This window comes from Phaethon aethereus (genome assembly GCF_964289735.1).
Source record: "Phaethon aethereus genome assembly, chromosome: 6".
NCBI classification, from domain to species: domain Eukaryota; kingdom Metazoa; phylum Chordata; class Aves; order Phaethontiformes; family Phaethontidae; genus Phaethon; species Phaethon aethereus.
In genome coordinates this window covers 22,396,836-22,421,451 of record NC_138580.1, presented here as the reverse complement: position 1 = coordinate 22,421,451, position 24,616 = coordinate 22,396,836, and the positions used below count along the sequence as shown (strand labels likewise).

General features: G+C 37.8%; 1 protein-coding gene across 1 annotated transcript in view; it reads left to right on the top strand.

The window, feature by feature from the left end:
* Nucleotides 1–2,395: 2,395 nt before the first annotated feature.
* The window catches only part of LRP2 (LDL receptor related protein 2), a gene marked incomplete at both ends in the record, with an annotated part of 128,707 nt that continues 106,486 nt past the window's right edge, over nucleotides 2,396–24,616 (top strand). The window contains 3 exons of the mRNA XM_082001851.1: nucleotides 2,396–2,489; nucleotides 21,490–21,597; nucleotides 23,770–23,892. Coding sequence (XP_081857977.1) covers nucleotides 2,396–2,489; nucleotides 21,490–21,597; nucleotides 23,770–23,892 — 325 coding nt within the window. The remainder of the gene's footprint in view (nucleotides 2,490–21,489; nucleotides 21,598–23,769; nucleotides 23,893–24,616) is intronic.

Here is a 24,616-nt window from a genome sequence, read left to right as displayed (position 1 = left end):
TTGCAGCCTTCCAGTACTTAAGGGCGACTTACAAGAAAGATGGGGACAAACTTTTTAGTAGGGCCTGTTGCGATAGGACAAGGGGTAATGGTTTTAAACTAAAAGAAGGGAGATTTAGACTTTACATAAGGAAGACATTTTTACGAGTGTGGTGAAACACTGGCACAGGTTGCCCAGAGAGGTGGCAGATGCCTCATCTCTGGAAACATTCAAGATCAGGTTGGACAGGGCTCTGAGCAACCTGATCTAGTGGAAGATGTCCCTGCTCATTGCAGGAGGCTTGGACTAGATGACCTTCAAAGGTCCCTTCCAACCCAAACGATTCTATGATACAGTGACAGAGGAGTGCACATAGCTCCCAATCTGGGGCTGCAGCTTCCAAGCACTGTTTGCCCTGTCTGTGTGCTGTTGTGGTGTGAACTGCTTTAAACAATTCCCCTTCTAATTAAGTATGGTCAATCTGTGTGTTGGCTTTTCAGGCACCCATCTGTACAGAGTGGATCTGCTTGCTCCCCTCTGAGGATCCCTTACTTCCCTCCCCATCGGTGTTGTTGGGGGATTAAAGCAGCAGTGGCCCCATACACAAACGCAGCTGGTTCCGTTTGGTCAGCCTGAGCCTTGCTGTGAAACCACGACAAGAATTCCAGTAAGTTGGCAACACTGAAACACAAAGAAAACAACAATAGGAAAAGTCCTTCCGTGCAGAAAGGAATGTTTCAAGCACTGTTCTCCTACAGTGAAAGGAGAGAGGGTGGGAGGGAGGAGAGAGATTTGAAGAGGGCAGGTTCCCCCCCCTCCCCCGGCAGCTCTGGATCTTGTGATGGAGAGATCTTATCCTCTCTTTGTGATTCAGAGGTGCCAGGAAGCTAATTGAATATTCTGATCTGCCCCCAGTGTTTCTTGTGGCTTGACCCCGGTGCTGTGTCGTACCACTACACCAAACAGCCCTGAACCTGCATAAATCACAACCTTGCAAAAGCCTACACTCACATCTTCTCCCCCTTCTCACCCCCTCCCCCCTTCTCTATCTTGATAGATAGAAAACCTTTACGGAAAGGTTTAGGGGGATTAGAGCCCTACAGGACATGGAGAAAAATCACAGCCTGCTAATAAGCAACAATATGTTCCTCTGCAACTTTTGCAAGAATAATGCAGGCAACTAATTGAAATTTCAGTCCATGGTAAAAAGAAGAGCTAATGCTTTGAAATATCACTTAAGTTCTGTTGCAGCATGCAGCATACACCATTGCAGTATAATGAACATGACATGAAGCTAACATAAATGATATATGGAATTTATAAAGGTGGTGGTGATGTCATTAAAATTAATCTGACAAAGCCTCTTGCAAGACAATACATCTTTCTCCCATGGTATGTATGCATAGTAGTCGTGTTCACATGCATGTGGATGTGTGCACACATACAGAGACAGGAACAGCTTGGCATAACTAAATTTTCTACATGGAAGACTATTTCTGAGTAATAGAAAACAAAATAATGATTTAACTTCACACAGTTTATTGTATGATGCTTCTGATGCTGCAAACAAAGACTACAGAATGTTTGCCCTTTTCCCAAGACTGCATTCCAACCTGAAGTATTAGGGTATCTTTATCTTTCCCCCGTGATACTGTGCACTGTTTTTTACCTTTGTTAGTAGGTATATGATTCCTGAAATGGCAGCAGTAAAACACAGGCAGACATTTCACGTGTGCTGGATATGCTGTTGGAGAGTTAGAATCAGAGTAAGGTGTCTCCATCTGATACCTTAAGCATTCACAGCCAAAGCATTTTATCAAACTGATTTTATCTGCTAAGTGCAGAAATAAGTTTCGTCCCTACAGTTTTCCTTTCACAGTATTTCTGTGAGGAATAATAATAATAATAAGTTCTAAGATTTATCCCCTGCATTGGTTAAGAAGGCGTTGTGACATTTTTCAAAGTTGTCAAAAATACTTGCCTTGTTGGGAGTATGCCTTTGGGATGCTAAAACCTGAGACACACTCACTTGCAACCTGAAATTCCCCTGACCTACTCAAAATACAGCAGCAATGGACTCTGGTATAAGGGCTGCAAAGTGCAGGGACTTGGAAGCATCTTGCCTGTCCTGCCAAGTGTGGAAGGAGGGGCAGAGGCAGCCTGTGGCTGCAGGGCCTGGAGCCCTGCCTGATTCCCGCATGCTAGTTCCGGGGCCGCCGGGTATAAAGAGCTTTATGCAATGTCTGGAGGGTGGGAGTTTATAGAAAACGCGATGTCTCAACAGGCGAACGCGCCTTTCTTCTGCAACTAGCGGGGTAAGAAAAAGACACCAGGCTCCTTGTGCTGCTGCTGTGCAGATCAGCACCCCGGAGTCGAGGAAGCCAGCTTCTGAGGGAGCTGGAGCATCCCAGCCCAGATGGGACCTCACCATCGGATGGATGGAAGAGCAGCAACTGCTTGCAAACTGCTCATATTATTCACTGCATGCATAATGCAGGGCAGTTGCCAAGGTAAGCGCTGTGCTCCTGCTTCTCCGGAATGGGACTTGCTCCACAAGGAGCACACCCCTGTCCCGGGACTTCTATGAGAAAAAGACCAAAGTGCCTGAAAGTACAGGGTTAACGGGAGCCGATTCAAGGAGTTCTTTCTAATAGCTAGGGGAGACAGTTGGCTCTTTCCAGGAGCCATTTGATGGAGTTGATTTCTGTTGTGAAAAAGGAAGTAGCGCCTTAAAAAACAATACAAACATCACCGGCTCTTTAGCTTCGCTTCATCTTGGTTTTAAATTACCCCAGGATGTTTTTTTCTGATTGTTTTTCTGGTTTGTAAAAACTTTTTTTTCTGGTTGTACAAGACAGCAACACACGAATGTTGCTAAATTTGGAGGGACAGCTCAGACTTTGCAACTTCACGGTCTGAAGTTACAGTTTTACAGAGATGCAAGTGGGCAGCGTTTGCTGTAGCGAGTACTGCTGACTGGCTGTGGGTAAGGCAAAAAAATTTAAAAACCCACCACCCCACAGTTTTTGCATTTTTTCCTTGCGATCTTTGTGCCCTTCTTTCTACTGAAGTGTGGGTGGTTTTGCAGAGCAGAGTTCACCTGCGTTCCAAGAGCAGGTTTGGTGACCGCTAGAATTGAACCTCGGGTTGTTTTTGCTGAGCCGCGCACAGGCTGCGGCACGTGCACGTAGACAGGTTGTGCCTGTGGGGGGGTTATGCGTGGACAGGCTTGCGTACGTGTGGTACAGGCAGTCACTTACAGAAGGCTGTAAGGGAGAAACAGATGCTTAGTCTGGGCCACAATAAGCTCCCCTCAGTAGGTCGCAGACGCAGATTTGAAGTTGAGCGAGGGAGAACTTTTTCTCTGGGCTTTGCTGTTGCTAGGCGACATCGGGGAGCATGTGACGGGCAGAGCAGGCTGAGTGCTGCTCCTCTGGTACTAATCTGGCTGCTAGGGATGGAGTAGCCGCGTCTCCAGTCCTCTCCCCAGCCCGCGACTGGAGCCCATCTCTTCCTGTCTCCCCCTCTTCGCACAGTTTAATTGCCCTGCAGTGAAAACGAAGCCTGCCTTATTGGAGCAAGAGTGGCTGAAGTGCACTTCCTCGGCCCCATTTATTGACCTGGCAGTCCTGCTGGTTGTGTGTCTGTGTATTACGTGTGCGTTAAAATTGTTAATCTGCTTTCTTTGCTCAGCCCTTAGTTTAAGCTCCTTAGACAGAATCAAGTAAGTAATTATACTGCAACTGCTGCTAGCAGCTCCCACTTACGAGCAGGGAAGTAGGAGATAGCTAATGTGTAGCAGGAGACCTGCAAAAGCTCTAGCCAAGGAGGTCACACTGGGCAGAGCTAATCCTATGCACTATTATTTTACATTGGATAGAATGGAAGCTGCAGTGCTGATCTAAAAATTTATTTCTTTGCAGCCACTTTGACTGTTCGGGATGTGCTTGGTAAATGACAGGATAAGCAGAGGGAAGCTTTGAATTAGCAATCATAGACAGTGGAAGTACAGAAGTTTTTTACTGTGGTGTCTTGTCCCTCCCCCCCTTCAGAGTAGAAAGTAGAAAGAAACTGTGCAAACGAAACAGTATAGTTTTAGTAACAGGTAACTGATACTAGTAAAACCTCTGGATAGCAATCTTGGTCACACTGTGATTATTATTGTGAAATATTTGGTATCCTCAAGTTCCAGCTCCTTGAATGTTGAGATTGTGTCCGACTCTCATTTAAAAAAGAAACATTAAGAGAATCATGAAAGCAATTCCAAGGCTCAGAAGGAAAATGGTGAAAATCATATTATCTTGCCTAATCCTCAGTATTTCAGTGCTTCCATTATGTTTTTGAAGGCTTTTTTGTCAATACCTGAGTGTTCGCAGTATAAGCTGGATATTTCTAGAAGTAGTTTCACCTGACCACTTGCTCAAATGACAGTATCATGATTCTTCCATGATTTATCTAATTCTGGATTTATTGGCATTAAACATGCCACTTAAACTGAATAAAAATACTGCCTCTTGTAATTGCCAGTAGTACAGGGCCTGGTTCTGCAATCTTTACTCTATAAACCTTGTTTCCTGTGGGGTAACTGCAACCAGAAAAAATTTAATCTGGAATCTAAAAAGCTACCTAAGTGAAGGTTGTGTCAAGAAGGAGCATGATGGGACTAACATTAATGTTTGTTTTGAGGGATCTCAAAGTGCTTCACGCTCATAAACTAGAGAGACTGGATGGATGTTGTACTCTCAGCAGTTTTGCAGAGGGCAAATGAGATCACTAGGGCAACTTTGCATTTGAACAATGAGTTCTTTAATGTTACTACAGAGCATACCAGATCTACATACTCATGCAATATTCCAAGTAGTATCTGTTATCAGGCTCACCTTATCACTTTTTTTGGTGAGGATTTAGTATCTGAGACTGTTTGAATTTTTTTCTGTTCTTAGTGGTTCAGCACCAGAGGAATTGTTAGTTTAGTTTCTTTATAAAATCATTCATACATAAAAAATTATTCATAGAAACCTGCTTTTCTTTATAAAAAACAACCCTTCTTTCTAGACACAAAGTATTAAGAACATTTTTCACAAATCTACTATAGTTAATATTTCTGTAACCTAGATATTTCAGGTCACTTAAGCTTCCATTGCTGCTTTTTGGTGTTCCTTAGGTCCTGATGACCTACTTTCAATAGAGATGATGTACATTTTCCAGAAAATAATTTGATTAGTATTAAAATAATATGAGTTAGTTAATAAATGACATTGGTATTGATTTTTGTCACCAATTCAATTAATTAGTGCAAGTTACAAATATAATCTTTTTTCAGACTTGCATGTACTTTCACTGAAATTCTGGCTTTGCTGCAATTTATTGCAAAGTACCAAGTTGCTATGTAAAGGCCATGATTGCACTGTATTGCATAGTTTACAATGTTTAAATTGCTGTTTGCCTCCTTTGTCTTTCTGGCGGATCTTTTTATTTCTTTAGCACGCTTCATGTATGCAATCAAAGATGACAAATTCACATTGCTATGAGTTACATGAGATCAATGATTGCTTAGCCCGGCTGTATATTTTTCTTGCTGATAATTGTAGTATGTGTGTAAACTTTGAATTCTTGGAAATGCAGCTGGAAATGGAAGCAACTCCATTAATGGACTTTCTTTCTACATATGCGCTAATTTTTTTAATTTTTGGATTCTATATTGCGTTAAGAGGCCAGAAGATCATAACTAGGTTGACTTCTAGTGTTTATTTTTTGCTCCTCTTGTCAGTAAACTGTGAGTTACTGATTTTTTTTTTAAGTTTTTTTTTAAGATAATCATCTGTTGTTGATTATCTATTAATTAAATAGATATTGTTGATTAAATAATAGATGGTTGATTAAAGCTGATTATTCTGTATGCATCTTGGCAAAATGTGATTTGTGCAGAAACTTTGCTGTAACACAATTTAGTGCATCAGGTTTGATTTACACCCTAAATTTTTGCAATGTTAAATCACCAGCTTAAATGCATCCCAGGCCAGTATGAATAAAATTTGTTACCATTATAAGGTCTCTATTAGTCTGAGAATGAAGGCTGTTCTAAGAATGATTCTCTATGGTGTGATATCATATCTCAGAAATCACAATGAACATTTGCATGAAATGAGGCCAGTAGTGAATAGGCATGGTAAGACCAAATAGAGAAGAGCTACAGTAGCTCTTTCCAGAATGGCATGGAGAAACATGCTTTTCCATCAAGCGTTATAATAGTTCAATCTCCAGATTAATAATTCAGTGTTTTTTAGACATTGCCTTCACTCAAATCTATTTAATCTACCTGCAGAATGATGTATAGCAACATTGCTGTAGGCGACAGGCCAGAGTCAGTGTTCATACTCGCTTGTACACTGCACATTTAAATGACAGAGAAGCCTGTCCATAAGATTACACCCATGCCAAGACCTAGTGTTTGAAGACCCTGAGAGAGACTTCCCTTGGGGACTGAGGATTTTGGAGTAATGAGAAGGGAGAAAGGATGGCAAAGAAAGTTAATATACCAGTGCAATCCTGATGTACAATTTAATAGGTATTGTGCGTGACCTATGGGGCTGCAGTGTTCATAATCCTGCAGTAGTGTAATTTTGTTGGTTTCTCTTGGAGATGTACTCACACAAAATCAAGAGCAAAACTCCCACTGAGTGTCCGTCTACCTGGCTTTGAACTAGTTTATTTCCTGAGGGCTGACAATTTAAAAGTAACTATTAGTGAAACACATTATTATCTTCTCACATTTTAATTAATGAGTGGTATTTCTGTGCAGTGATAGTCTTTTTTTTTTTTTATGGTTCATTTTAATGAGTAGCCCTCTTTTAGTACCTTTCTTGAATTTTCTTTTTTCCTACATTCTGTTCAGCAAAGCATATCAGGAATTTGCAAAGTAATCAGCTAAAGCAAAGAATGGGGCAAACCCCAGAATTTTAGTTAAAAATTGAAAGCAGTAATTGGATGACACCTAGTTAGATTTAGGTTCTATGCCAAATGCTAGAATTACAGTAAATAATTAAGCTACAAGAGTCAAGACAGAGACAGACCATCTAAGGAGATTTCAACTAAGATAAATGTGTGATGTATGCAATGCTTCTATTTCCCTGTTAGACAAACCAAAACCTTCTTTCATATATTGAGCTGATTGGAAATTTGAGCAATGAGATCCTACTTTAATCCAGATTTACTTTCCATGTGTTTTGCAGGAAATGAGCAAAGATTCATTTGGGGGGAAGGTAGAATGCAATTTCATTAAAACCTTTTAATTCTTTTCCTTTTGGGCTTCCTGGATAGACATGAAATCAATCACATTGTTTGCAGCCTTTCCCCCTCCATATGTCTTCTTGCACTATTAGATTATTGCCAGATCAAAGCCCAATGGTGGGGTTTTTTTTTAACTTCTCATTATTTAGCACCGAACCTGGAGGCTCTTCTGTCAAGATTTTTTTATCTGAATACTCTTCTGTTTAATTGAGCAGTAAACAGGCACATTGTAGCCATTCAGTCTTCCTACAGTACTTATTTTTACATCTGAGAGCTTGTGCAAACTCTTCAGATAGACAAATATGTAACTATGAATCACACTGTACTATCACTTTTTAAAGCAGGAGTTTATAATTGTTTCTCCTCTTTTAGAGTTCTGCTTAAAAAGTGCTGGAACCATCCAGCACTTCAGATATTTCAAAGGAAATGACACTTTCTAGAAGTAGTCGTTGTTGAAAAACATTAAAGGTCCCTTCTAATTAATGATCTACAGGTCTATTTAGAGAGGATTTAATGTTTTTATTCTACTGTGGCCAATTAGTGATGATAATCAGCTAATTTGTCAGCTTCTTTTTAATAGCTTACACTGAAATATGGCAAAGGAGGACAGAGCTGCTTTTCAATTTATTTAAAACTGAAGTGCTTCTTTATATAATTTGATAATTATACTTTATTCTTGAAGATACCTTGAGCTCTTTCTAGATGAAGGAATAACAAGGTTTCTTCTGAGTCAACCCAGTGCAACTCCATTAATTTCGGATAAATTATTCCTGAGTTGTACTGATCTAAGAGATAGAAAACAGGATTCAGTGAAGAGTAAACATCTCTTTTAATAGCTTGTTATTGTTTGAGATCCATTTTGAAGTCCACTTTCTTATGATAATGTTCATTTTATTAACTGCTTTTTTGCTTCCTTAACTCAGCACACTTTTAGAAGAGTTTAAGAAAATGAAGTTTAATGAGTAAGCATAGAAATGTTTAATGGAATGGATAGCCTTTAGCGGATTCCATAAGCTTTTACTGTTGGTTTCAAGGCTTTTAATGTTTTCTTTGTTTTGCAATGCTTAAAGTGGATTAGAGATCTAAGGATCACTGTTACAAGTTTTGTTTTGGATTAATGAAATGACATATAAGAATTGACTGAAATTGTTCTACTTTTATGACCGGTTCTATTTTATGCTTTTAACATGAATAAGTTGCCTTTGTTTTACAATCAAGAAGCCAGATCTTCAGCAAAAGGGCACTGTTTACAGCACAGCAGTGTGTCTGCCCAATTATTTTCTTGCACAAGCAGGTCATGATACTACACCCTGCTGAGTCAAGTCGAAGAATGGGAGTCCATTCCAATAGGGACTCCCTTTGATGGGGTTTGCAGGCTCATGCTTTTGTGGAGCAAGAAGGATGGGGTTATTTGTGTTCTGTGGCATCTCTGGGGAAAAAAAAAAAAAAGGCCTAGTCCACAAAATATCCCAGGAACTGATCCATTCACTGATATATTTAGAATCTAGGTATTGGGTTTTATCTTCAGAAACCATTGTTTGTGCACATTATCAACTCAGATAAATATATCACTGAGAATTTAGTTTAGTTTGAGGAAGTATAGAGCCTGCAGAACTGGAGTAAATACATATATCAATAATCCTCCCCAGGTTTGCCCAGAAGAAGGAAGTGTACTATGTGAAGTTCACATCATTCAACGCCAGTGGGAGACCTCATTTAGATGTCATTAGGCCCTTGTCATCTAAGGGTACAGTTTCATGTGAAGTGATGAGCCAACTGAACAGTTCACTGCCGCTGGAAGCAAGAGGCCCCACTCTCCTTCCCTCTCTCCTCGAGGGTCCCATTCCCATGTTGCTACCAGCCTTGAATTCTTGCTGCTTGCTTTGTGCTTGTACCACTGCTCATCGGACCTCTCTGTGAACTGCTTTCACTTACAAACCTGGAGGAAAACTAAACCAGGCCTAGGGAATTAGGTGGTTTCCTGGTGGCTTAGTGATTTAGAGCAGCATGCAGAAAGGTCTGATAGTTACTGGAGTTTGGAAAATAAAGTGAGCCTTGGTATGAAGTGGGAGAAGGAGAGGAGTTGGAGGAGAGAGAGGAGGAGAGAGCCCTTTTTGCTATGGTAAGTCAGTGGGTTGGCTCAGCTGGCCATGCAACCAGGTCTTAATGCTACTGCTAAGAACATATAGGAAATACTTGGCTAGCATGCTAGTTAGAAGAGTGGTCCCATCAGGGCTACAGTGAACCAGTGTTAGCACTGCGGGAAACTCTTTTGTAAAGTTGTCTGATGTAAACAGATGGCTTGACTTGAATGGGACTGCTCATGTGCTCAGTTTTGAGCAGGACTGTAGTGCTGTTCTTAACCTGCAATGCAATAAATGAGTTGGATGATAACCAAGCACACGGAATGCTGCTGCAGTTTTTGTTGGCCTTCTAACTGTATTAATGAAAATAACTTTTACTACTGCGAGATCTAATAGTTTTAAAACCATTTCATGTGAAACAAATGAGCTCCAGTTTGTATCTGAAATGAGTGAGTTTGTTGTGTCTTCCATATGAATATACAAGCTTGTTTTTATGAGCTTTGCAGTTTTTACTTTTCTATATTAAGCCAGCCACAGAATGTACTTTAAAGCCTCCCTGAAAATGAATTTTTGTTCCTAGTATTCTGTAAATGTAGCAAAGTACTAAAATTCCTTTTGTTACCTCTGCGGTACATGAAGGGTGTTTAGTGGAGTAATTAAACTGTGTCTATTTCAGCTAATCTGAGCCTTGACAAATTTCTGTTGGCTGAACTAATAGGAAATCTGAATAAAGCCTCAGACGTAGCTCAGTTGTGGCCTGTCTTTCTGCACAGGCAGGCCAGCCATCTGCTTCACTAGGAGCTCTGCCTGAGTAAAGAGGGCAACAGTGACAACTGGGCTGCTTTGGCACTTGTAGAAGTGATATCCTATCATGGAATTTGTGTTCTAACTGTAGGCAATTGAAAAAAATGATGATTTAACAATAGAAATGCAAAAATGCTGTTAATACTAGCTTTTATTAATTTTGCAGTTTTTAACTTTATTAAACCTGCCACAGAGTGTGTAATAAAATGGTTATTTTACAGTAAAATAAAAAACCCCACACTTTAAAGCTGAATTTTAAATCCTTTTGAAATTTCCATATCTCTTGGATTTGTTTAAGGAAAAAAGAAACTAAAGGACAAATGGTTAAATTCAATAAAATAATGAGTAGCAAAATCTAAATTATTTAAGAGTGAGGTGAAAGCTCACTTGACAAAGTTTATCCATACTAAGACTTTATCACCGATTAGGTAACAAAACCATTCCTTCTTGTTTTTTGTTTGGTTTCCTAAAGAAAAAGACACTTCAGCAATCGATTGCTTCCCACCCCCCTACCCCCCAAGATGTGCAATACTTTTTTACTGGCCTATTTAACTTTTTCTAATAGGGGTCATGAATTCTCAGAGCCTTAAATTGCAAGAATTTCATAAGGTAGGGGAGAGAGTGAGACACCCACATTATCTCAGTTGTTGTCAGGAAAATCTCAGTTGTTAAACATTCAGTATGCAGATACTGGCTCTGTGGCCAGCAATATACCAGGTGTGATTGCAATCTTCTTCCTAGCACGCATTTTGAAAGACTGATGGAAACTATTGCGATGAGGAAGGGATTTTGATTTAAAGGTTGCAAGTCTGTAGGCAAATGCCTGCAGTTCTGTGAGCACTGTTATTTATATGTTGTATGCTACCACTGTGAAACTTGGGAGACTTGTGCCTTTCCTGTGGTTTTGTGTGCTTGCTTCTGGATGGGTGTACGTAGTATGCAGTACTTTTATGCTCTTGTGTTTCCAAGGATGCAGCAAGTGTAGGGTTTATCCAGCTACACAAGCTAGTGCAGGAGACCTTCCTCCCTGCTACTCACTTCTGTGCCTGGGATGCTCCTTAGAGTAGCTATCTAAAGTAAGTTAAAGAATTACTTAAAATATTATGCCTAGCAGCCACCAATGAAGGAAAGTAGCAGCAGGATCAAGTATCCTTAAAAAATCCAAATGGGCGAGTAAATCTGACAGTTGTAGAGTTTGGCTGCTTAGGGGAGATCGAAGTAAAATGCATCCATTGGGGCTCACAGGGAGGGTAGTATTTCAGTGGGAGATGATATTTCTTGTGTTTAGCCTCTTCTGATGAATTCAAGGACTTGAAAAACTCATTAGTATAACTGTTTGGGTGAATGGATTTTTTTTTTTAATTATTTTTTTAAACTGAAAACTATAAAGAAAATATACCACATTTAAAAAAGAAATAGCCGAAAGATGATTTAATTCTTATGCTTCACTTTCAGGTCTATTAAGTTAAAGTTGCATTTTGTGTGAGCACATTGGACAGCATGGTTGTTTCGGTTCAGGTGATCCTTCCTTTGCTTAGGCCTGCCTTAGCACATGGAATTTCCTTTTCAAGAAGCTTGATAAGGAGTGACCAGTTGTAGCTATGAGCTGCTAGCTGAAATTGGGTCACTACTGAATAAGGGAGAAATGTGATGAGTGTCAATGCATCTGAAGAAATATATGTAGTTCCTAACGTCATGGACAGTAGTAGTAAGTAGCCTTAGAATGTCTCTCTAGGCACACTAGATGCTTGTAGCATATGATCTATCTATTCTGTACTGATACTTCAGTTTTTCTGCTTTTCTGAAAATGTTCTCACATGTTTAGTTTGCAGCAAGTAACTCACTATTTTTGAAGTGCAAAATGATGACTAGTACCCTGTGAAGCTTTGGGACACAGCTTAAATTGTCTTTTCTTATTTAGGGTCCCAATAGTTACGATAGTGCTACTCAAATAGTGAAGATTTTTGTTACAGATACGGGTTCTGTGGCAGGAAGAGAGAAATAGCTTTCACTTTATGTGCTTAGTGTGTTTATTATCTGTAAAGTGGTTTATTTTTTGCATGACAAGTTTCATTTTTCATTTAATAACTTGTGATATAATATTCCAGTAAGGTTTATGATTTGGCAAAGTGTTATATGTTGCATAGAAATTTTCAATCTAGCAATAATACATAAGAGAAATATAAAAAATTACACAATTTCACTCTCAAACTGTATTGGAAAGCTCTTACTGAGGCTGATTCTTAGTGCTACAATGACCCATCAGCTTTCAGGAGAGCATGATTGAATTGAATGCAGTTCACCATCTCAGCATGGGATCTAATTTTGAGAACAAACAGCACGCTGGTTGGAAAATTTATTTAAAAAACAGCTCAACTCTCAAATTGAGAGTAGCTTCCCGAGAAGTTTGTTTTAACATCTGCTACTGCATCTATCGGACTTTCTCAGTGGTATGTACTGTATGTGTTCTCTCTAAGTTGTTTAAGCACTGTTTTTCATTTTCCACATGCTGTGTAGTTGTAAATACTTCCTAGTCTTGAAGATTTTTCTCCTTTGGTCGTACATCCCCCCTCCCCCCCTTACCCAATTGTTATTCTACAGCAGCCTTGGGGCCATTAGCAAGGTTCATTCTTATGAAAATGCTTGGGATGCTTCCTTCTGTGAGTAACTGGGGGTGTCTTTATCTCTCCTGCGTTGGCTTGTTGTTCTTCCTCTTTATGTCATTTGGTCAATTAGAACAGATTTTTGCATATTTAATGTGCCATTCATGAAAAAGAACCTTCTGGGATTTAGGAGAGGTCCCTAGACATCCACAGTGCTTGCTTCGCTTACCCAGCTAACACCATCACAATTGATTTATGTGGATTAAGATGCCTAATGTCAAGACCACTGGTTAAGGTTATCCAATTTAGTGCAGAACATGTGCTTTACATGCAATGTGTCTGAAATATATTTTTATATTGTGAAGGCTAATCTTTCAGTACTGCAAATACCGATTCTCTTGAATTTGGCCATACAGATAATAACATTACTAAATTCTCTAAGAAAGGAATAAAAATAGTTTTTATTCACCTCACCTTGGAAAATACTTTATGTACAGTTTGGGTTAAAGAAAGTGTCCAACAAAAATTAATGACTAATTCTCAGTTATCACTGAATTACAAGAAATTTGACAATGACTTAAACAGAAGGAGGAACCTGGTCTGTTCAAAATGAGGAGTATTTACTTTATCAGTAGAAAGCCGTACCACCTCCTGTCTGTTAGAATTAGCCCTTGCTTAAAAGGATTAGTTCTTATTCCTTGTTATAGGACTAAGAAGACAGTAAGGGTTTATTTGTTGCTTTTTTAAAAGTGTATGAAATGAAACAAAATTATAAAGGAACTTAATTTTGATTAATTTGCTTATAGTACTGTATGATGGTAAAGATACGCAGTATGGATATGTGCTGGTTCTAAGCATGTATGAAAAAAAAACGGTCATGACTTTATATTAAAGACGTTTGGGGTTTTTTTACATTCAGGATCAGTGTGAATAATTTTAAAATAATGTATATCTTAATTTTTTTTTCTTTTTCCAGAATGGCTGGTTTAAAAGTGGTAACGTAGAAAACATAGTTATTTTGTTCTGAATAGCAGAGCTTTAAGAAAAAAAAAAACCCAAAACTGAGAGTTTTTACTAAGAGGTCCGTATGTGTTTTATCAGAAAATTAGGAGCTTGTTCTCTTGATCATTAGTTTGGGTTTATACTTGAAAAAAGTATTTAATAGATTTGTTAAAAATGAATTTATAAATAATTTCTATTTTTATCAGGCTGTTTGCATTCATTGCTTTTTCAGTTAATAAAGCTAAAATAAGGTAGAAAGGATGAGGATTATGAATATCTTTAATGTTGCTAAGAGGCATTTATAGTGTCATTCCTTTGAACTTGATATCTGCAGGAGACTTGAACCCTTTTTTCTTTGCAGGAAAGCTTTCCTGCTTAGTTTCAGTAGATTAAAATCCTGAATTTCTTTAATTCTTGGATTTATGCTGAGGCATTAGCAGAAATGAATCTGTAGTCCTTATATAACTGTATTAACTGAAAACAAATAGTTTAACATAGAATACACTAATTTTAAGTATTTTTTTAAAGAAGATTTTGCATGTGAGCATTATTAAAATGAGATTTGATGCTGTAGTTTAACAATGGTTTTAGTTAACAAGTGTCTGTGTGTGCAAGAGCATGCAGACACAAAACATAGAATATAATGTAGATCTTGCTGTTTCCAGACTTCTTTTTTTTTTAAGTACTTGGCAAGTGGTTTTAAAAGGGAAATCATAAATATCTGCTGTTGCTGCAGCGAAACATAGTATTTCTAAGTTCATACTGAAAGACAAAATTTTCATTTTTGTTCTTGAATTTTAAGGTGTATTTTCTTAAAAATCAGTGAGTAAAAATTTAAAATGTAGGTATTGGGTTTTACTCTGACAGGCAAGATCCGTTTATTACATTTTCTGATATCGATCATTCCACTGAACTCGGGATGTGGTTTACTCAAAATTTGCGTTCCTGTGAGTATGGAATATCTAGCTCATTCATCTGAAATGGAAATAGACTCTGCATATCCAGGTAGGCTTACAGAAAGAAACAAATGAGCAAAGATTAAACTTAAGTTTCTCTTCTGTTTTCATTCCTCTTACCCTCCTGATATCAGCTCTATTTATAATCCACTAATATATAAAGTTCTACATGTGAGTGATTTTTTAGGGAGAAGAGCTAGAAGTATCATTTTCTGCTGGTCAGTGGAGCAAAAGCTATTTTTGGGGAAGCTGTGCAGCTGGGACTTGGAAGCCAAATCTCTTAGTCCAGTTAGTGGAGAAGCAGATCTGTTGCTTCAAGTTCAGTCCTTTATCATCCCTGTTCCTCTCCTCCGCACACCCCTCCCCCCCCCCCCCCCAAATCTGAAATAATCTGTATGATTTGTGTACCAGAAAGTTTCCTAAAATGTCTGCATGTTTGCTTGGAGGCTAGGGAGTCCTTAATAAAACAGTCAAATTAAAGAAATGAAGGACTTCTGCACATGTATCACATGATGTTGCTGGCATTCAGAAGAATAAATGGACTCAAAAACAGAGTAGACAACTTTTGTGTAGTACATTGATGACTGTTAAACACAGCAGTGTTAGAGATGGAGTCTCTGGCTAGGAATCCTTCCAACACTGATTGGTAGAAGGTTGGAAGCCCCTCCATAGGAAGGATCAAGATGTATGTGCCTTGTTTCTTGTGCTGTTAATAAATATATCAGCAAAACTGAGTGTGCCTTTCATGTGCTGTGACTTCCTGGAGTGCTACTGGAGAAACTGCAGAATATGAAAATGCGTTGGTGAAGGGAAGAACAGCACCGTTTGGCCTTTGCTTTTGACACTGGGGCACCCAGGTTAGTTCAAGTGCCCACCGTCTTTATGCTGCAAGCTATCTAGGGTATGACCCTTCTTTGTTAAGTGTTTGTACAGTGCAAGGCAGAAAGAGTCCTTGATCCTTGATCAACTACTGAGTTTGTAGATGATATTTTACTAATAATGGTCTCATTATAATATGTCAATGGATAATAATTCAGTAATAGAAATCCTATACTTCCCTATTAACACTGTAACTCTGTCTCCCTGGCACTGCAGCTCTTCTGTGTCAGATTGTCCCTTGAATAGTCCCCTGTCTACCTATCAATCTGTGTACAGAGATCTTGCAGTCATGTGAAGTGGGTGCAGGCTCATATTTGTTCTGTCTTTTTGTTGATATTGTCAGTTAAAATTATTTCTGTAACACGCAGGTACAAAAGGTATTCTATGTTGCAAGGTCTTGAAGACTGAAGGTAGATACTGTACTGCTTTCCGTAATACCTATAAATGCTTGTGTTTTTTTAATCTGAATAGTTAGTATTAAACATAATGGAGTTTGCAGAGTACTGAAAGTTAAATATTGTCTCAAATATATGAAATTCAGCATAATTTGATCAGCCTCAATTTTTCTTTGTCAGAGGAAAATAATCTTTGTTCATTTTATATTGCTAGCCTATTATAATTGCTAGTAGAACACTACTTTTCAGTATCACAGGGCATTTTTGCAATAATTAGTAAAGGTTTTTCCTGAACTATGGATTTTAATTTTTTCTTCATTGGTGTGGGGGAACAGAGACAGAAGTTCAGCTTCCCCTCCCTGAGCGTTCCAAAACCTCGGGCTGTTTGACATGTAATTAACCTAGGCAAAAATCTGATATCAAAGTTTATGGAAGGTGACTCTCCAGGATTCTTCTACCTGCAAGGCCACTGGCGTGGGCTGTTCTGTTTGGGGGAACAAAGAGTACCTTTTGTTGGAAGGCAGAAAGGAAGAAAAGAGAGCTTGTCACTTACTTTTATTTTTGCAAAATTTATGTGGAAAAGACTTGTAATGTACAGTTAATTTGCATTTATTTGTTGAAAAACTGCAGATGTGTTAAAGGTGAAACTGTCAGTTGAAAAAATATTGCCTTGAAGAACGTCACTCTCTTAAACACAAAAAATCTGTTGAGAGAGATGATTCCTGAAGTGTAAGTGCAGCAGTATAAGTTTCATTTTTGAGTGGACAGTTTGAGGGTGGTACAATCTACTGTGGGCTTAATCCATTCTTCATTACTTTAAATCTTTCATCCAAGCTTAACTGTTAGAGGTGTTAGCAGCTCTCAAAGATATCGTGAGCACAAGGAAGAAAGAACGAATGAGGGGTTTTGGCCTATTCTGTATAGTCAGAATAGACAGTCATGGTGCCCTTAATCTGTGGATGACAAATGTAATTAAAAAGATTTGTAATCAAAGTTAAAAGTATAAGGGACTTCAAGGTTGAATGGGCAGGTAGAAAATGTATGAAAAGAATTAGAAAAGACTAAAACTGTTCGGAGAGGAACTGTAAGGAGTCTAAAGTAATGCAAGGAGTAAAGCAGAGTAAGGCAGTATTGGTTTCCATTATAAGCTGAACATAACATTCTAGTTTTCATACAAGAAGACTGAATTTAAGCTTTAATTCTCAAACTATTTCTACAGAAACATATTGGGGCAAATGAAGCACAGAGGGAGCCGAGAGGGTGTAATGTCCTTGCCTGCTTATTGAAGACGGTAGCCCTATGGGTTAAACCATTGTGCTGTGAAATGCCTGAAGCTATTAACCTCTCTCTCTTCTGCCGGAGTTCCGTATGACTTGATGTGACATTGAGTAACATTCATTAATGGTGTGAAGGTTGACTACCATCCTCTAGTGGCGGTGGGGTTTGTCTTGGCAGTGGTTTAGCTTAGGATACCTCACTCTTACGCAGGCAAAACTTGTTGGGCAAAACTTGTCTTGCAGAACATAAGGGAATTGCACTGAATAGGGCTTGCATTGCATTATTTCCTTTGATAAGAGATACTCTTTTTTTTGCTTTTAATTTATTAAAAATAAATGTATTTCATTTGGTTAGTGTTTTGTTCAGTCTTTGCTCTGACAAAATCATTATTATGTTGCTTTATTCCAGTGGAAAATGACTACCTGGCATAACCTTTGTGCTCTTACTCAGCGCCAGCCTTCTTGTTTTTACCTAAGCAAATTGTGAATCTTTAAACATCCGCTCAGGAGTCTCTTATAAAAGAATCCCAGACACAGAACTATGGAAAGTCTAGTGACAAAGTTAGCATAAAGCCCAAAGATAGTACCTGTAGCAAGAAGTTTAGAAATAGTGCATTGTATTTTTTACAATAATACTTCTGATCTTTCGTTGGCATTTTTCAGTACTAGACTGGTTTATATTAAAGATGATATCATATATTTGTTTTTTCCTTGGCGTTTTCCTGAATATTGAGCAGTTGAAACAGATCTTATGTTTCAAAATTATTTTTGTTAATGCCCAGAGATTCTTCCTTATATATGTTCTGGTGTGATTCTTAAGGTCTGCCATGCATTTTTTAGTCCACACTTTAGTAGTGGTTTAATCACAGTCAGAATACTAAAACTGAATTATAGTAAAAGTAGAGCAACACCAAAAATTAAATAATTTCTGAATTTTGATATTTCAAAAGTCACCTAGATTCTTTTCTATTAGCAAATTTTAAGCATGACAGTGAAGACTAATGGTTTCACTGCTTGTTTTTAAATGCGGTGGTTATTTCCTCCAGGAGTCCTGCTAACAGGATTCTATTTGCCTGAAAGAGGTGTCTGGGTTTATCAGCATCTGTCAGAGTAAATCAGAATTTCTATGGAAATTAGCTCATTAGTATTAATTTTTGGCAATGTCTGATTGATTCATAAGCTGCTTTGGCATTTAAAAAAAAAAATCCCTTACTGAAAGCAAAACCTTCCATAAAATTACTAATGACTAATCCTTCAGTGAATTGAGGCTTCAAATAATGGCAATAAACAGGCAGATACCCCTTGCCTTCTGACAGTCCCCGCTCTTGCTGAAACCCAGGTACTGCAGGCTCACATTGCATGGCATATACCAATGGAAATAGTCCTTTTGGAGTCCATATGCTGCTTCTGTGGATCGTTACTAGTCAGAGTGTGGGTAATGCCTGCAACATTTTTACTTAATACTGTTTAAAATATATAACTAAATTCAAATTAACTAAGTCGCAATTCTTCAAATCTCCGAAGTTTCCAGTACTTGTTTTTAGCAGAATATGTACAGTTCAGTTTTGAGAAAATGGTCTCTATAGTTGTCTATAGTAACAAACCTGGTTATTGCTGACGTTGTTTTTCTTTCATTCTGGATATTTCTCCTGGGTATTCATAGCAGTAATTTTGTAATCGCGAATTTTCCCCCTGATCACTTTCTCCTTTATCAAAGTTAGAATTGTTTTTGTTTGCAGTTAAAACACAAGCTTTTTAGAACCTTTTCGAGAAGTGCCTTTGATACTGCTTATTTTACTGACACTTTTACTTCTTCCGTATTACTTATTTTTCAAATATTGTGTTTTTAATGAATTGACATCATTATCTGCTATGTAATTTTTTTTGTTCTAAAGAAAGCATAAAACAGTAATAAGTGAAGTATCAGTCTTTTGTATTTTTACAGGTGTTTCAGAGCTTTTTGCCTTCAGTTATAAGGAAGCATAGAAGGTAACATTTGAAAAGCCTACTGCCTTAAATGAATTATAAGAGGTCTGCTGAAGAATTGTATAAAGGGACATAGATACAGCGCTTACTGTATGTAGGTGTGAGCAACTTAAACTATAATTCTGCAAAGTATTACAGAGTGTAGGAGAACTGCGTGATTTGCAGGTTTTCTGTTAACATTCAGTTACCATTTCTCATACTGTACAAAGGCTGCTATGTTTATAATGCTTTCTAAAAAGTTTATTAGTGTTATCTCCTCATTTTTATCACTGTAAGGGTATGTTTAACTATAGTTACTTAATACAAGAGAGGCAAAATAAATTAGCAGTGTTACACATAGTGCTTGAAATTTTTTTGATTACTTATTATTCATAAATAATATATAAACTGCTTATATTGCTTGTTTGTAAGCATCTGTTTCATTAGAAATTCTAATCATGTGGATGCAGATATACTTCTGTTTTGTAACTTCTTTCTAAGTGGCTACGAATATTCCAGTGGTTTTGAGTAGCAATAATATACTAAATATACAAGCAGATTTAGTGTTTGCTTTGCATAGTAATTCCAATTGATAAGTAGTGGTTTATGTGTTGTGTTTATTAGAGCTTTAACTGCTAATCTCCTATGGAAATGTTGCTTTGTAGGGCAAAATTCAGCAAGAGGGCCTGGGATTCCAGAGTGAACTTGTACATTCCTTCAGGGCATTTTTGCAAGGGAGGTTGTTGTGTTTTAAAGGTAGTTGATAAGAGACCTGCACCACCAACCCCAGACCTGCACCACCAACCACCATCATGCATTAGTCTATAGAAGGTATTTGGGTGAACATACTCCTGTACCACTCCGTACCACCATTTATCCAAGTGAAATTTTTGACCATTTGCAGGATACATTATAAATCAGGATGTCGCTACCAGACAATCAGATTTGAACATTCCTTGCATTAAGTAGCTTGCCTATATCCCTTAGGAATACATCACTTGACTGTGTTTATGTGACAGTGTTGATATGCCTGCTTTTACATGAAAGTTAGGGTAGCGTGTTATTTATGTCATCAAGAATTCAAAAAGTAGGTGGTTGTGCTTTATGTGTACTGAGGTTATCTTCTCTGGACAAATCTCTCAGAATAATTGAAAGAAATAGTTTTATCATATGGCTATTAAGTAAATCAGGAAACAGGATTTTTTTTTTTTTCCAGAGTTGGGCTTTGCCACTACCGCAGTGTTCCCTTTGCTGAGGTGCTGACAACAGATTAACATGAAACAGAGCTCTGTTGAACCTAATTATGCTATAGCTCATTGTTTTGGGGACCTATAAAACTGTTCTCTCCTTTTTTTATGAGGCTGTAGTCACAACGAAAAGCCATAAACAGTGCATTTTCTCTTTCCTATGGGACTGGAGATTTTATTAGTTGACTTTAATAAAGGCCTGATCCAGCTGCATTTACACCTGGGAATGAATACTTCTTTATCAGGTCTTAATCCTTAGTAGGTCAAGCAGGAGGGAATGACAGCAGGATAGCTTTTGATCAGCCATAAATGTCTGAAAGCTTAATTTGTTTTAAAAATATTTGCTATTCAAATGTTGACTGAAGGCATGCTTTCTCGTACTTCAGAGGAAAGATTTTAAATATTAGGTCATTATTAAAAAACAAAACAAAACTGAGGTCTTTCTATACTGTCAAGCAGTCACTGCTGAAACTAGATTTCCACATCAGCTAAGGGGATTAATTTTTTTTTTTTTTTAAATCCTCAGAGACTCTGAGGAGGACTAATGTTTAGCATGTTTAGCCCTTAGAAATAATGTGGAAAATTATGCCCTACCTTTATTTAAGTCTATACTGCTTGTGTATTTAAAATTGATATATTACTGCTTAAATAAGTTTCTGCAGTGTAGGTGCTCCTCTGAGACTTGTTTGGGTTATTTTTCCTGGTTTTGGGTTTTTTTTTGTTGTTGATATAATACACAAATATTAAAATTATGGGAACTTTCTAGCAATTTAGTTGGGAAATGTCCAGATTTAGAGCCAGTTCTTTTCTTTTTTTGGTTAACTGAGTGTGTAGACATTGGTTGTTTTTTTTTTTATATATATATATACTTATTTATATTTTTGTTTTGTCATAATATTATTTTCTCTCCTTTCCATGCCATAAGGTGAGGTACAGATTACAGTTGTTTAGCTATCTGTTTTTATGTGCTGGTATTGCTAAGCTGCTTGTTACTCTGCTTTACCACAGGATGTGAGCGAGGGCAGTTTCGCTGTGGAAATGGTCGCTGTATTCCTGCAGATTGGAGGTGTGATGGGGCTAGAGACTGCTCGGATGATACAGATGAAGCTGGTTGTCGTAAGTGAAGCAACTATAGAGCAACTTTTTGTGTAATATGAGAAATACTGAGATTCCAGTGTGCTCTACTGTACCTGTGGTACAAGAATGAATATTGGAGGGGGAGAAAACTAGTTGTCTTGAGATGGCTATTCTTAAGAATCGTATTTCTTGAGTCCATTGGCTTTGGTAGTCAGAAAATCAAGCAGTGCTCAACTTCTAACATGACTTAGCCTTCTCTTAAAAATCTGAGTGTCCAATAATGCTGCTTCATTTGATGACTGATGTTCTAAGTACATGTACAAATGTACTGTACTCTATTATTGCAGTAATCCTGAATATTGGATGTACATACAGCTACCACCATCACTTGCGCTCCAAATTTTTTGATCTCTCAGGCCCTGGACAACAAGCTGTACCTATTGCACCTTAAGTAGAGTCTTGGTTAGTTGTCTAGAGTTGGTCATCTTATCCTCAGTGACAGCAGCTCAGGGACAACAATTGCATTCAGATAGGCTGTAATATCTATGCACAAAGATTCTCTCAAGCTGAATGTTAAAAAGTTGTGAAAATGAAGACATTTCCTCCACAGTCTGTTTTCAGGAACTCACTTGCATTTTACCTTCTTGGTTCTAATGTTCTTTGAAGTCTTGTGGGCTGGTGCAGTTATCTGCCCACTTAAAGGTTAGGCCAGTTTTTGCCCCATAGCTGATGGAGAGTGAGGTTGGTTCTTTTCAGACTGGATTGTTTCTTTGCTGCTTGACCCATATAGTAATTGGAGGTCATTCACTCAGCTTGGCAGTCTGATTTGTTGCTTAGCACTTTACTTAGCTCTAAAAACTAATGCAGTTCTGGATGAAGAATGCCTTAAACTAGCAAAACAAAATGGTGTTGTCCTACAGCTTGTTATTTCAGCTTAGTTCTGAACTGCAGCTGGAAAGAAGTGGTTGGGCTTTGAACAAGGAGTAGGTAAAACTCGTGTTGACTTTGTGAAAGACCAAAAAAAAATCCCTACTGGACACTTATTATATTTGTCGTAGTTATAAGTGGGAAGTTGAGCTGTTGTCATTTTCATACATGTAATGAATTAGGAAGATGAAAATTAAACTTTGCAGGATTTTTCAATCAATTGTGCTTTTAAAAACAGTATGTTAACATGCTATAGGTAGTGGGGCACATAAATGTCTAGGAAGATAGTTTTGAACTGTTTAAAACTGGTCTAAGGTTAAAATTATATTGCAAGATTATTCTTTGGTTCTTAAAACAGAATTGGAAAAAAGTGTGTATGAAGTGCATTGTTTGGAGTATGTGACCGATTTTATTCCTCTAATTACCTCTAATGTAATTTTGTACTTCTCAACTCTAAATCTACAAAGTGATTTAATTTTCTCCTTTGATGCTTTGTTTACTTTGGTAGTTGTGCTTGCATATCATCCCATGAGCACAAAGTGTTTCTAGCTGACTTCACAGTACTGCAAAAACATGATCCTGAGGGAAAAAAAAAAAAATTAAGACCGGAGTCCTGTCTACTGTACTGTGTTGTGCTAGTGATTCTTCCCAGGCGTATTACCTAGGGATGCAGTAAGCTGTAACACAGTTTCAAACATTTATTTTTAACTTTCTCTCTAATGGCTCCCTGTTGTTTGGCTATTTGAAAAGTACAGAGTGGAGCTGGGACAACAATGTTCAGGTTGTTCTGACCTGACCCTCACTTTTTGCCTTATGAGTTCACAGAGAAGAGTCATGAGTTTGTTTTGACAGACCTTCCCATCAGACATAGAGCACCTGAGGTGGAGTGAGAGCAATTGAACAGACCCCTGTGAGACTAGGGAAGGTAGCATATATAAGTGGAAAAAAAGAGACTCTGCCAGAGGGCAGTTCAGAGCCTTAAGGTTTTGCTGTGACCTGCCTTCTAGAGGAGCCTGTGTCTCCAGGGAAGGATACAAAATTGAAGATTCATATGCAGGAATTCACTAAACTAAATTTTGCCTTTGACCATCCTTCTGCTAGTCCACTTTCCCCTCCCTACTCTATCCATTTGCTTTGGTTGTCAAATGCTTCATGAGTTTAGTGGAAGTTACAGTCAATTGACACTTGAACTTTAAGTCGTCTTTTCCTTATTTAACTGTTTTCTTTGAAAGTGCTTTCCCCGATGTCTGTGAAATGACAAATTTTTTTCATTGCTTACACTAGCACAACCTACCTGTGAGGGAAATCAGTTTCAGTGTCAGACCGATGGCGAATGTATTCCACAGTCATGGGTTTGTGATGATGAGGAAGACTGTGAAGATGGCTCGGATGAGCATCAACAATGTCGTAAGTATTTAAGTTCTAATGTTATAGCAGCTTTGTGAAAAAAGGTAATTCACAGAGCAGCGTATTGAGATTGTACAGAAACAAGTCTGCTGTAAGTACAGCTTTTACCAGAAGAGTCTCTCTAAAGTAGTTTATAGAAATGAAATAATCTGAAATTTGAAATAGATAAAATACAGAAACTATGTCCAAAAAGACATCTCCGGGTCTTGAAATCTGAAAATCATTGATGTTTCAGTTAATTAAAAAGAGGAGAAAAATGTGCAGTGCGTATTAGTTTTATAGTTGATACAAAATTTAGTAGTTCCAAAAATGGTGACAAATACATAACAGTCTGATGTCCAAACACTGTCTCAGTCACAGAAAAAGCTGCTTTATTCATTGCATAACAAAATTCACACTGGCATCTCAGAATTATGAAAAAAAAAGAGTTCACTTATTTCTAGAAAATTTTTAAATTTATATGTATATAAAAAAGGAGGAATTATCAGTCAGTTGAAGTAAAACATTGCTGAAGATTCTTGTACCATCTTCAGTGATGCTATTTAATGCCATTATTATTTAAAATGACCAGAGCCATTCTTTCTCATATTCAGATAGGAATTTCAAAAGTCCTGGTATGGGGTGAGAGTCTAGTCTTTCATTATCATTTGGACAGTTTAATCTTAGGACATAATTCCTGTTAGTATTTCACTTTAATATGCTAAATAATGTATTAATCATGTTT